The following is a 14091-nucleotide window of genomic DNA, read 5'->3' on the forward strand; positions in this document are numbered from 1 at the left end:
CCTGCAGCCAGGTGGCAGGAGGGACAGAGGTGGTTTCTCCTCTTCTCCATGGCTGGACCAAGCTGTTATGGCAGGTCCTAACCCAGCACTGAACAGTGGAGCTGTAAATCACTGCCAGCACAAGGAGGCACGGCCAAGGTGGCCCAAAGAGCATGTTTTCATGGAAAAATATTATCAAGGTTCCTGCAAATTCCCATGGAGTAAGAGAAAAGGTGTCATCAAGACCCTGCTGGGGAGCAGGAGGTGAGAGACGGTGCCAACAGCCGTGGTCTGTTCTGTGCCCAGGAGCTGCTGCCACCAGGGGCACATTTAGCACCTTTCACACATTTGTCACGGCAAATATACCCGATTTCACAGCTTGTTGCAGGCTAATGGGAACATCCTTAACAGCCTGGGGATTATTTATGCAGAGGAAAAGGAGCCTGAGGTCACCACTGTCCTGCCGAGGTGGTGCTGTCACACACCCAAGGGGATCTGCCTCCTCAGTGCAGCAAACAGTCAAAACCAGATGAAAGGCACAAAGAGATGAGGTTAATTAGCTTGAAAGGGCAAATGATCACAGCAAGGCCTGCCAGACATCATAGAATCATGGAATGGGTTGGGTGGGAAGGGATCTTAAAGCTCAGCTCGTTCCACCCCTGCCATGGGCAGGGACACCTTCCACCAGCCCAGGCTGCTCCAAGCCCCGTCCAACCTGGCCTTGGACACTTCCAGGGATCCAGGGGCAGCCACAGCTTCTCTGGGCAACCTGTGCCAGGGCCTGCCCACCCTCACAGGGAAGGATTTCTGCCCTGGGGGGTTGATCCACAGGAATGAAAACCTCTGGGACAGCCCCAGCAAGGCTGAGCGTTTCACCACCTCCGATGCAACGCCGATGGATTCCGAGGGCTCACACCTGCAATCCCATCTGTCCCCAGCATCCCAGAGGAACAGCCCAGCAAATCTAAAAATCTAACCTTTGGGGAGGAAAAATCCTACTAGGGAAGTGCCTGCTGTTGTGGGAGCAACACTTCCTGCTGCTCAACCTTGGGACAAGGAGCCCTTCATCGCCCAGGAGTGACACGGGAGGAGGCAATGCCAGATGCGTTCAATCATCTCTTGTTCATCAGTGAATTATCCAGCAGGAGCATCGCTCCACTCATCAGGGACAGAGCGTGGTGCTGTGTCTGCTGCCTGGAGATAAGTGCTCCCTTCCTTCCTGGAGTCATCAAAACCCTGGGACACAGCTGGCTGCTGCTCACTGCAGAACAGCCTCCCGAGGGAAGGGCGATTTCAGAGCCTCTGTTTAGATCTCAACTCTCACACCGTGTCAGCCACAAAAATCAGAATCACACAATCATGGAATGGTTTGGGTGGGAGGGGACCTTAAAGCTCATCCCATTCCACCTCCTGCCATGGGCAGGGACACCTTCCACTAGACCAGGTTGCTCCAAGTTTTTATCCAACCTGGCCTTGACAATTCCAGGGATGGGGTAGGAGCTGTTTCGTGTGAATCACAGAGCGTTTGCACCCAGAGAGGGTTAATTTGTCCTTCCGCCCTCCAAAAATACTCTGAGCAGCAAGTAAAAGGGGAAATACAAGGATGGAGCCAGCCTAAATCCGAAATCATCCTGCACAGACAGTCAGGAGACGTGGTTTGGAGTGTGGTCATCTGCTCCACAGTGACGGTCCCCGCAGCCCAAGGCCAGGCTGCTGGTCACCACCAGGAGCACAACACAGACTGCTTAAGTAACTGCAAATCTGTCCCAAATCCTTGGAGTGACCCTCAGCCTGCTCAGGAATATCCCCGCTGTCTGAAGCACATTCAGGGACACTGGGAACTGCTTCTCCCCAGCCAGGGCTGGTGGGGAGAGCTGGCTCGTCACAACACCCCAAAAAACCAAGGTGACCTTGCATAAAATCCTGTGAGGGCAGCAGGTGCAGATTCAACACCGAAAATCATCCCACTTCATTTGCATCCAGGGAAAATGGGTACTACAGAAATGCACAGCGTGGAAAAAATCCTTAGTGCCCCAAAGAGGAGGAGGAAGACACCAGAGCAGAGGCTCCAGCCCACCTCGCTTGGTGGGCTCAGCCAGACCTCCAGCACTTGAACAAGCCTTCCCAAAATCCCTGACTGTCCCATTCCAGGTGGTATCTTGTGCCCTAGAAGTGCCTGCTTCCCTTTGGTGACTGGGAGTTCCCTGAGAGTCACAGAATGTACTGAGTTGGAAGGGGCCCACCAGGATCATCCAGTCCAACCCCTGGCCCTGCACAGACACCCCAAAAATCCCACCCTGTCCCTCAGAGCGTTGTCCAAACCCTCCTGCAGCTCTGGCAGCCTTGGGGCTGTGCCCACTGCCCTGGGGAGCCTGTTCAGTGCCAACCACCCTCTGGGGGAAGAACCTTGCGCTGAGATCCATCCTGAGCCTGCCCTGACACAGCTCCAGCCATTCCCTGGGGGCTGTCCCTGCTCACAAGAGTGAAGAGATCAGAGAGTCAGAGATGTCCAAGATGAAGATGTCTGAGATGGAGACATCCAAGACAGAGAAGTCCAAGATGGAGACGTCTACACTTCTATGGAAGTCGGATCTGGTCTCCTGGTTGTCTCTCTGGGCATTTCACCACCTTACCCCGTTATTTTGGGCCATGAGCCTAAATACCACGGACACACTGGTGTTCCCCACGAGGCTGGCTCAGCACCACTGACCCAGCCAGAGATTCCTGCCCAGGGGTTCCTTGGAGCCAAGCTCATCCCAAAGCACGAGCTCATCCCAAAGTACTGTGGCTGGACAGGGCCGGCACAGCAGCCAGACCCGCCTCCAGCGCCGTGTAATCCAGCCCATGCAATAAAGGGAGGATTAGTGGGAAGCAGTGGCAAATCCACTGCTGGCTGTGCTAAGAGCCTCTAATCCCGACCCCACGCAGCCTCCGTGGAGTCCGGAGCCGCGGCACACTCGGCACAGCAGGACATGTTCAGTGGGCTCTGGGACATGGAACGAGCCAACGCTGCCCACGGGGCGTGACCAAGGTGATGCCAGCCTGGAGCTGTGGGAGGGAAAGGATCAGAGCCTGGTTTTTGCTGGAAAAACAACTAAGGAATTTGCTGGATACTCCGGAGTGCTGTGAGTACCGACCCTCCCACCCTCACTGAGCAGCACCCAGTGGCCTCTGCTGGCCAAGCCAGAGGGTGTGCAGGGACACCAAGCGTAACAAGGACACGCTGGGACCAGTACAGAAGATACACTGGGAACTGAGACTGTGCTGGGCCCTCCTGCTGCGGCGTGGCCAGCCCAGAACTGTGCCCTTGCAGGGCCTTCCCACTCTCCTCTGGCCATGAGCACGTCTCAGGCTTGTCCTGCTGAAGCTCTCACCTGCCTGGACAGCAGTGGAGCCTCTCCACTGCCACTTGGGCCAAACCTCCTCTCCCTAGGAAGCTCCCAGCACTGGCTTTTCCTCCACAGGGAGGTACCTCCAGGCAGCTGCTGCAGACTTTTCTCTCCTCTTCACTTGCCCAAATCCCCAAAGCCACTCCAGGAGCGGGGGGACCCTCTCAGGGTCTGCAAAGCAACTCCACCACAAGGAGAGCGGACGGGCTTCGCTTCCAGGCAGCCGGAGCCCTGATCCTGGCACTGGTGTGCCCAGAGAGCTCTGTCCTGCTGACAGCTCCCACAGTGACAGATTGAATGAGGCTCTCACTGGCCGCTTCCCTCATCCACCCCACGGAGCAGAGTGCAGGCGGGAGGAGCATCTGTCCAAGCGCTGGGCGGCAGGAGCAGCTGGCACTGCCCACGGGCACCTCCAACCCCGGGAGCTGGGGGGACCTGCCTCGGATTGTACCTCGGTCTCAGCCTTGTGTGAGGCCTCTGCAAACCTCCCACAGTACCGGGGGCTGCAAGAGCAGCTCGTCTGGCAGCAGCAGCATCCCCCTCGATCCTGCTCATCTCCCATAACATCCTCCTGGGTAAATCCAGGGAAGAGCAGTGCTGCCATTCCAGTGCCTCCTCCTTCAACAGGCACTGCAGGAAGGAGCTGATGAGGATCCCAGGAGGAATGGGCAGGGCTCACCTGCGCTGGTAATGCCTGGTTGGGCTGTCTCCTGGCTCAGCAGAGCTGCTGATCAACACGAGGCACTGCTGACAGTGCAGTGCCCACGCTGAGCCCACCAACACACAGTCCTGCTGACCCAGCAGCCTGGGAAAACACTCCCAACTCTCCTCTGAAGCCACAATGGAAAAGCTATCGCTCTCAGCCAAAAACAAACAGGAAAGCAGAGCTGGGAGAGGCACCATCCAGTGCTGGGGACAGACCTGTCCCCCACCTTCTCACACGAGGTTCTGAGGGAGCCCCAAGACAGTCCAAAGTCCCCCAAGGGTCAGATGGACACAAGGAGAAGGAGGAGGAGAAGGAGGAGGAGAAGGAGGAGGAGAAGGAGGAGGGGGAGGAAAGGTGAGAGGCCCCAAGGCACAGTGAGCAGCAGCAGCTGGAGGCCCCGTCCAGCACAGAGGCCCCACGGACACACACGAGGCCTGAGCACCCACAGCCTGAAATAACCCAGCTGGAAGGACTCAGCAACCACAAGGAATGAGGAGGAGGAGGAGGGGAGCGGGAGGAAGGCACTGCCTGTCTGAACAGATCTGATCAGAGATACTCACACCCCTCTACATTCGAAAAGCAACCCGGGATGCTCCAGGGAAAGGCACAGCAGCTCCAAGAGCAGGGACTGGGATCGTCTCTGCTCCCCTGGTCCCACCCAGGCAGGGACAGACACTGGGGTGACACCCCTCACCCTCCCCCCGTGCCCCCAGTAGCAGCAAAGAACCCACCGGTTATTCCCTGGTCAGCACAGCACATCCACAGCAGGAACACGCAGGAGCCCTCGCTCCAGCGCTCTCATCCGAGGGGGATTAGGGCTGGGACAGGGATTTAATCCCGGGGCCGGGGCTTTTCTGGGTCGGTGACATGGTTTGCGACGCGCTGATTAGTGCACGTGTCGTTAGCGCAGCCCAGATAATTAACACAGGCTGTGCCAGGGGGAACGAGCTCCTCCTGCTCCATCACCCCCACACGGGCACGGGGGACACGCCCAACCCCCCCCCCCCCCCGCGCGGGGCTGCTCCGATTTTGGGTGGCTGGGGGCAATCCCTGCCCTCAGGAGGCAAATCCAGGGGTGAAGGATGGGGTTTGCTCGCTGCAGGGCTGGAATTAACCCCTGGTTAGAAGGATGCACAGGGTGGAGAGCTCCTCCAGCCCACTGGCTGTGCTGGGGTGAAGTGGGAGCAGCCCAGCAGGATGCTGCTCCCTCCCTGCTGCCTGGAGCGCTGTGGGGGTGGAGGAGATCAGGTCCATCGTCCTGCCTGTGCCATGATGGGTTTGGGGACCCCGAGGGACAGCATCACATTGCATCCATCCCGAGAACCAGCTCTGCACCGGGACACAGCTGGGTGTGCATCATGCCGGTCCCACCGTCACCCCGGGCAGGAGATCCCAGATCTGTTCCCTCCCAGCTTTAAGCGGTTTTCCAAAGGGGACATGGACACACATGGGGCTTCTAAACCATCAGAACTCACACACCAGGCTGGAGGTTGTGCTGGGGAACCTGAGGCAGCTCAGAGCAGGTGCTCAGCATCGTCTGGTTTGATACGGAAACAATTCTGGGAGCAGGGATTAATCACTCAGCATTCCCAGTGGGCACAGGGGGCTCAGACTCCACAGAACAGCAGAGAGGCTGGGACATAAAGAGGCAGAGGAGCAGCTCTGAGGAGCACATCTTGTGCCCAGGGAGCTGCTCCAGCACAGACACTCCAAATAAACCGATTCCACAGGGCAGATGCCACTCAAAGGCTCCAGGAGTCCAGCCTGGCTGCAGGGAGAGGTTGGCAGCTCCTTGGAGCACTGGCACGTGGCACAGGACCACCCATAACTGCTGCTGAGCCCTGGAGGGATCCGCAGGGAAGAAATCCTGCTGGGGCTGAAGGATGCAGCCTCTGGGATGCTGCTGGATGTCCCAGAGAGGCTTAAACCGACAGCCCATGGCCCCTTCCCCAGAGGAGGAGCAGCACATGCTGTTCTCTGTTTCACTCTGGTTCCAGCCCTGGGTTTCACACAGTCAGAAGCCCTCCCAGCAGGTTTGGAGGCTGAAGGGTGCTCTGTGCTGTTGTCTCAGGTGCTGGCGCTCCAGACAGGTTCATTCCCATGGGAAAGGCAAACCTGGGAGGGGGATCAGTCTGCCTCAAAGGGGGTGCTGGCATCCCAGGACAGGCTGGTGAGTCCTCCATATCCCCAGGACTCCAGGCAGCCTGAGGGTCCCTCCTCCCCAGATCCTGACAGAGCAGCACCTCCCACCCAGCACAGCACCCCTGCCCCGGCCACCTCTCACCCTTCCTTGTGAGGGCCTGGCAGAGCCTTCCTCTACCTCTGCTCCTCCAAAACCTCAAGGAAAACACAAACCAACCCAGGAATGACACAGGCAAGCCCAACCATGCTCCTCTCCATGCTTACATTCCTCGAGGAAGGCCAAACCCAGCCAGCAGCAGAGCACAGCAGTCACACACTCACAGTTCAGCCGCCTCCGAGCTCCGCCGTAGCTTCCCCATTCCCATTAAAAACCTATTTCCAGCGCCACCCACAGCCCTGTGAGCTCTTCCCAACGCCCAAACTGGCTTCCTCAGTGCAAGCACACATCCCTCCTGCCTGCTGCTGAATTATGAGAGGGAGCTTTCCCTGCTCCTTGGATGAGTGTACTCAACTCAGCACCGTGCTCTGGCTCTGACTCCCAGCCTCCCATTATCCTGTTAATTTGTTGCTTCTTATTTTCACACCTCCCCCCCACTCCTCCCCCGTGGCACACTGTGACTTGTCTTTCCCTGTCTGCTCCCAGCCCAGCTGACAGGGGCTCCTTGGTCCCGGCGAGCCCGGACTCTTCCCAGTGCGATTCCAAGCACGGATGGATGGGAGCAGAGCCAGCGGGCGGCTCGTGCAGCCCCGGCCTTACCTTTCAGTCCTGCAAGAGCTGGATTTAAACGCTCACCTGTAACACAAAGGCCCGGCCTGTCCCGCTCTGCCTCTGCCCAAACCTTCCTCCATCCTCCCAGCATCGCCTGCCCAGCGGATGCTCCCAAGCTCCGTAAGGAGAAGCACCAGGAGCCGGCTGGGGCAGCTCCCAGAGCACACAGAGGGGTCACCTTCGCAGCAGAGCTCTTGCATTCCCAGATATATTTATTTATTTCCTCCTGCTCGCTGCGTTCCCCGCGGCTCCGGGACATTTACATAATCGGATCAGAGGCGGCTGGACGGAAACTGCACATGCCGGCCCCGGAGCACCCATCCCTCCTTCCCAGGAGCACCCATCCCTCCTTCCCAGGAGCATTCCTTCCCCAGGAGCACTCATTTCTTCACTGGAGCACCAGCCCTTTCTTCCCTGAGCACCCATCCCTTCTCTGGAGCATGCATCTCTTCCCAGGAGCATTCATGTCTTCCCAGGAGTACTCACCCCTTCTCCAGAACATCCATCTCTTCTCCAGAGCACCCATCTCATCTTCCCTGGAGCATCTATCCCTTCCCTGGAGCATCTATCCCTTCCCTGGAGCATTTATCCCTTCCCCAGTGCATCCATACTTTCCCCCAGGCACCCATCCCTTCACCAGCGCACCCATCTCCTCCCCAGCACATCCATCCCTTCTCCAAAGAACCCATCCCTTCTCCAGAGAACCAATCCCTTCTGTTTCATGTTCAATACAGAAGATTTTGGGACCTCTGCATTGCACAGAGCTCCCCCCACCCCACGAGGTACTTCCTGGCAGCTCCAGAAGGCATCACCCCACGCTAAAAGGATAAATCAAGGCACAACATGGGATCCATGGAAAAGGTGACAGCGTGGCTGGGAGCACCAGCCCACCCTGATGGGGGGGTCAGCCTGGTCCCATCCCCTGTCCTGCTCACCCCCCTCCTGCCTAATCCACCCCTCAAAAGCACTGCTGCTTCCTGAGGGTCTGCTGCCCACAGCTCCAGCACCTCCTCCCAAAAAAACAGAGCTGGGACAGCCACAACCACCCCCTGCAGCTGCCACTGCTCCTTCCAGTCTGGCTACTTCCACAGCTCAACCTTTCCCTTGGGCATCTCCTCAGGATGCCCAGCCACGAGCTGAAGTACCAAAGGAAAGTACTGTTGGAAATGGATCCACGTGAGAACATGCCCTACCACCCCCCAGCCCCTCTTACCTGCTTGGAATTTTGGACAACCCATGTTTCTGCTGTTTCTGTGCTATTTCCCACCCTCCAGACAAGCCTCCTCCAAGCTTTTATCACATTGCAACCAGCACGACCTCCTCCTCCTCTTCCTCCTCCTTCTCCTCCTCTCTGGGCTGGACACAGCAAATCTTACTCTGCTCATTCTTTCCCAAAGGCTGCTGGAGAAACTCCTCTCTCCAGCACTTCCCTGCCCACATTCCATCGCAGTTCTGCCTCCTGACAGTGCCGAGGGTCTGTCGGCACCTCCCACCACGCTGCCAACCCCAAAAACTTCCACAAACTCTCTGTGGGGAGAGCCCTGCACAGGCACCCCAAACTGCTCCGAAACACAAGACATCGACTCAGGAAGCCCTTTGCTCCCACAGCTACAAAATCCTGCAAAGTGGGAATGGGGAGGATGCTGCAACCATGGGGCTCCACGTCCCCTCCAGCTCCCGCTGGGGATTACTGTTATTTTTTAAAGCCCACATGAAATATTGCCTGACCTCCTTCTGCTCAGGGCTGGGACAGCAGAGCCACAGCACTGCTCCATTCACAATTCCCTGAGCTCTGCCTTCATACATTATTCCAAGTCTGCGAAGCCTTGGGATTGTTTTTTTATTCTTTCCTTTGAATATTTTATTCAGTTTTGCAGTCTCCCAGAGCTCCCCAGGGAAAACCAGGCTCCCCAGGAAGGGCTGTGTCACTGCAATGGAGGCAGGTCCACACCCCAAACACAAGCTGTGTCCAGAAAGCACCCAGAAAGCACCGTGAGGCTGCACAGGGGGCAGTGGCAGTGCCGGAACGCGCTTCCCAACCTCCAACAGCCCGGCTGGGAGAGCACAGCCGGCATGAGACCCCGGGGGGGTAAATCCTGTGGCCGTGTGGAACACGAGCAGCTTCATGGAAGCAAGGGGGATGTGAGTGATGGGGGATGTGGGTCTCGATCTGCAGCAGGCAATGATTGCTGTGCCAGTCCGAAATCCCTCCCCCGGAACAGCAGAAAGTCCCTCAGCATTCCCAACCTCTGCACTTCCCAGCTTTACATCCCAAATGACCTATTTGGAGCAGCCCCCCCCAGAGAGCACGGTGTAAGGACGTAGCAGACCTGTGTTTCTTGGGGGGTGGTCCATGTGTCCACTCCTGCTTCCCAGATGCATCTTCCCAACTTCCCATCCCCGAGCCGTGCCCGAGCCCCGGCCGTGCCCGAGCCCCGCGGTAACACAAACCAGCCCACAGAAGAGAAACAGGGGGAGAAACGGGGATGGAGGAGGAGGAGGAAGGAGAGGAGGAGGAGAGGGAGGGGGAGGAGAGCACTCACGTTGATCATAGCATTGGAGGTGATGCGGAAGAGCGTGGCGCGCTCATTCACCGCCTTGATCTTCTCTCCGCTCTCGGCCGGCAGCCGCAGGTTCTCCAGCTCGCTGAGCGAGCGCTGCAGGGCCGCGCCGTGCTTGGCGATCAGGTCATTGCAGGTGCTCAGGTCCTCCAGTTTACTCGAGAGGGTCTTCAGGGGGCCGTGCAGCTCGCTCTTGTCTGACTGCGAGGCGGGCTCCTCGTCACCCGAGTCATCTGCGAAGGGAGGGACGGGGAAAAACAGTTTCCATGGTTACCCCTGGACCATGCTAACCCGTCATCGCCACGGGCAGGGACCTCCTGCCTCCTCCCAGGGACCTCCTGCCTCCTCCCAGAGACCTCCTGCCTCCTCCCAGGGACCTCCTGCCTCCTCCCAGAGACCTCCTGCCTCCTCCCAGGGACCTCCTGCCTCCTCCCAGAGACCTCCTGCCTCCTCCCAGAGACCTCCTGCCTCCTCCCAGAGACCTCCTGCCTCCTCCCAGGGACCTCCTGCCTCCTCCCAGGGACCTCCTGCCTCCTCCCAGAGACCTCCTGCCTCCTCCCAGGGACCTCCTGCCTCCTCCTCCCCTGCAGCTCTGCCGGGGCCGCCACAGCCCCCCTGTGGGACATCACACAGGGCCCCTGGGAGGCATCAATGGGGTCCTGTGGCCGCCACCGGGATGTGGATCAGGTTCGAGTGACAGGGGTGGCACGTGCTGGTGCCACCACGCACCAAAACTCCCCTTTCCATGCACACCAGAGTGGATCTGCCCTGCACTGGGAGTAAACCCCACAGGGGCTCTGCAAACTCTGCTCTGGGCAGGGTAAAGAGTTTCACCCAAGGGCAAGATCACAAAAACACCAAGGAGAGTTACAGCTGTTACCCCAAACCACCACCACGTCCTCAGAGAGGGCAGAAAACTCCACAATCAGTATCTCAGCTACAGCAGAAATGGTTATTCCTGCAACTCCAGAACACTGGGGGGACTTAAAACCAGGAAACCAACCCCATACCACGCAGTAGGTGGAACACGGCATTTCTGATCATTCCAGCGCTCCCCTGGGCACACAGAATCACCCAAAGCAAACACAGAGACTGAAGGTGGAGCAGGTGCTGCACAGGGTCTGTGCCCCATCCTCATGCTCACAGTTTAGCCAAGGGTTCTCCAGGTACTCCCAAAGCCCACTAAAGCAACAGAGTTCCTTCATGTCCCCTCTCTCCATCATCTGTTCCTGGATGTTGGAGAGAAAGGAACCAGCAAAACGTGGCTGCACCTTCTCTGTCAGGTCTGGAGGGGCCAGGGGGGTGAGGACGTTCCCTGAGTCAGCCAGGCACGGAGCTCAGGAATGGCTCCAGTTTACAGGAGGAGCAGCACATCCCCTTTCTGGGCTGCAAGGAAAGGAGGAACCCCGTGATTCCCTGGCAGGTGGGTGTTTGGTTTCTATTCCTGACTCATTGATAAGAGCTTTGGAAATGCTGTGGATACTGAGAAGGACGTTCAGCCACCGCTCAGACTGAATCAGAGCTCAGGAAAGGCGAGGAAGAGATCCTTCCATTCCTGTGGTCTGGAGGCAAGAGCTGGAGTGATCTGGATAATGTAACAGGACCATTAACCTGGAGAGGGAGCAGGGGCAGAGCTGCACCAGGGCTTGTGGAACCCAGGACAGATGAGATAGGACAGGGAGGCACAAGAGGGACAAGGCTGATCCTCCCCAGCAGGATTGACCTCACTGCCCAAGGACAACGGGAGAAGAAAACTGCCCAGAGAAGCTGTGGCTGCCCCTGGATCCCTGGAAGTGTCCAAGGTCAGGCTGGAAGGGGCTTAGAGCACACTGGGATAATGGAAGGTGTCCCTGCCCATGGCAAGGGGTGGAACAAGATGAGCTTTAAGGCCCTTTCCAGCCCAAACCATTCCGGGATTCTGGGATTCTCTGAAAAAGAGAGGAAACAGAACATGGAGCAAACCACGAGCAGCTCATGAAGCACCAGGGCAGCACTTCCCAATGTCACCATTTGATCCATCTGCAATCCAGCCCGGAGCATCCACAGCTCAGAGCTCTGACAAGCACGAGAAGCAGCTGTTGGAGGCAGGAGAGAAAGTGGCCACCAAGGAGAAAGGACAATCAGAGCACCCAGAGGAAGCAGCCAAGAGCTTTCCAAGGAAGACGAGCTGCCAGCTGAGATGTTGGGAGCAGGACCAGCTCCCATCTACAGCCTGGGGAGTTGCTGAGCTTGGACAGGGGGAACAGCTCTGCTCCCAGGGACAGGACCAGCGTTTTGGAAACACACACAGCACCAGGGAAGTGTCCAGCACAGGTGGAAGTGACAGGCAGGGGAAAGGGAATGGGAACAGGCAGAATTCAAAGGGCTCCATCCCAGGAGGGTGCACAGAGGTCCCACAGCCATGGCACAGGCTCACACCACAGGAACCTTGTACAGGCAAACTCCAAAAGATCTGGCAAGAAAATCAAAGCAACTTCTCCACCAGGACAGACAGTAACCAAAACCTCCCCAAGGTTCATTTTCTGCTTCAAACGTTTCAAGTATTCCCATGGTGCCTTTCATCCCCAGGGCACACAAAGGCACCGGGTCCTGGCACTGTGTACACATTCCCTGGGCTTGGAATGCTGTCTTTGTACCTGTCCTGAGCCAGGGCATCCAAGGACACACCGCACTGCGAGAGGGACACAGGGCTGCTCCTGCTGCTCCCAGCTGTGTCTCTGGGGCTTTCCAGGGCAGTCCCAGTCAGAGGGTCACAGGTTCACAGAATCACAGGATGTGCTGAGCTGGAAGGGACCCACAGGGATCATCCAATCCAACCCCTGGCCCTGCACAGCCCCATCCCCAAGAGTCCCCCCCTGTGCCCCAGAGGATCATCCAAACCCTCCTGNCCTCCTGCAGCTCTGGCAGCCTTGGGGCTGTGCCCACTGCCCTGGGGAGCCTGGTCAGTGCCAACCACCCTCTGGGGGAAGAACCTTTTGCTGAGATCCACCCTGAGCCTGCCCTGACACAGCTCCAGCCATTCCCTGGGGGCTGTCCCTGCTCCCCCCAGAGCAGAGCTCAGTCCTGCCCCTCCTCTGCCCCTGCCCAGGCAGTTGGAACTGCACTGAGCTCTCCCCTCAGTCTCCTCTGCTCCAGCTGAACACACCAAGTGCCCTCAGTGTCCTCACACGGCTCCAAATCCAGGCCCTTCCCCATCCTCATTGCCTCCTTTGGACACTCTCTAAGAGCTTGAATCCATCTCCTCCCCCAGGCATCTCTCCTTTGCCACCTCCCTCTCCAGGTGAGAACCTGTGCTCTTCCCTCCAGCCCCCCAGCAGCCTCTCCAGGCCATGTGAGCTGCCTGTGCTCCAGCACACACAAAGGAACCCCTTCTCCACAGCACTGGGATCTGACCACTGACAGGGATGGTCTTTAATGGACAATTTATAATATATTGCCATGGTTTATGAAGCTCCCAGGAGCAGAAGCCAAGCCCCTGGTTCAGCTGCCATCACCAACATGAGCCAGGCACCACCACCCCTGACCAGGGCAAAACCCACCTCTGAGGGCCTCCAGAGGACAAACCAAACTTCCCATTTTTCTGTTTGCAGATATCAGAAATAGTTCACAAAGAGAATTTTAGCTGCTTACAAGGGCTGCAAAAATTGTTCCAAGCAGGAGGAATTTCTCTCTGCTCATCCCCAGGCAGCATTTAACCCCCAAATTCCTCCCTCATTTTTCCCCTCTGGCCTTACACAAAATGCCTCCCCAAAGTCCTGGCTCCCATGGGCTCTTGGTGCTCTGCACTTTCCGGAGCAAAGCCTGGATCACTTGGCCCAGCTGCAAACCCAGATCACTGCCCAGGGATTTTTCACAGAATCACAGAATATCCTGAGCTGGAAGGGACCCACATGGACCAGGAGTCCAACCCCTGGCCCTGCACAGACACCCCAACAATCCCACCCTGTCCCTCAGAGCGTTGTCCAAACCCTCCTGCAGCTCTGGCAGCCTTGGGGCTGTGCCCACTGCCCTGGGGAGCCTGGTCAGTGCCCATCATTAAAACACTCTGACACAGGGCTGGCACAGCACGGGCATGGACGGGCTCCCTCCCGTGCCAGGACATTATTTCCTGCCCATTGATCGAGGCTGTGGGAACAATCCCTGCCCGAGTGCTCAGCTCGAGGCAGGAACACAGTGTGTTGTGTCCCAATTTTTTATCACTGTGCAGAATTATATAAACGCCTCAGAGCCCAGGAAAAGCGGGGAAGGAGCCTGGGTCAGCCCACGGCAGCCACGACGCTGCTCATTCTGGTTGAGTTGGCTGAGCTGAACATCCCCACGAGCTCCTGCTGCCCCAAAGCTGCTGCTGTGGCCACGTCAGGATCCTGACAGGGTGGGCAGCAGGATCCCACCTTCCTCCTCCCGCCTGGGCAATTGGAATCATAGAATCATAGAGTGGTTTGGGATGGAGAGGACCTTAAAGCTCATCCCATTTCACCCCTCTGCCACGGGCAGGGACACCTTCCACAAGCCCCATCCAACCTGTCCTTGGACACCTTCAGAGTG

At 57.7% G+C, this 14091-nt stretch overlaps 1 protein-coding gene across 2 annotated transcripts in view; it reads right to left on the minus strand.

Annotated features, from left to right (window-relative positions):
- The window catches only part of OSBP2 (oxysterol binding protein 2), a 102946-nt gene that overhangs the window by 21207 nt on the left and 67648 nt on the right, over positions 1–14091 (minus strand). For both annotated transcript variants that reach the window (XM_027903839.1, XM_027903838.1), the window contains one exon: positions 9529–9779. In XM_027903839.1, coding sequence (XP_027759640.1) covers positions 9529–9779 — 251 coding nt within the window. The remainder of the gene's footprint in view (positions 1–9528; positions 9780–14091) is intronic.

Source organism: Empidonax traillii, unplaced genomic scaffold (assembly GCF_003031625.1).
Source record: "Empidonax traillii isolate 1590-97213 ecotype Southwest subspecies unplaced genomic scaffold, ASM303162v1 scaffold994:size215947, whole genome shotgun sequence".
NCBI classification, from domain to species: domain Eukaryota; kingdom Metazoa; phylum Chordata; class Aves; order Passeriformes; family Tyrannidae; genus Empidonax; species Empidonax traillii.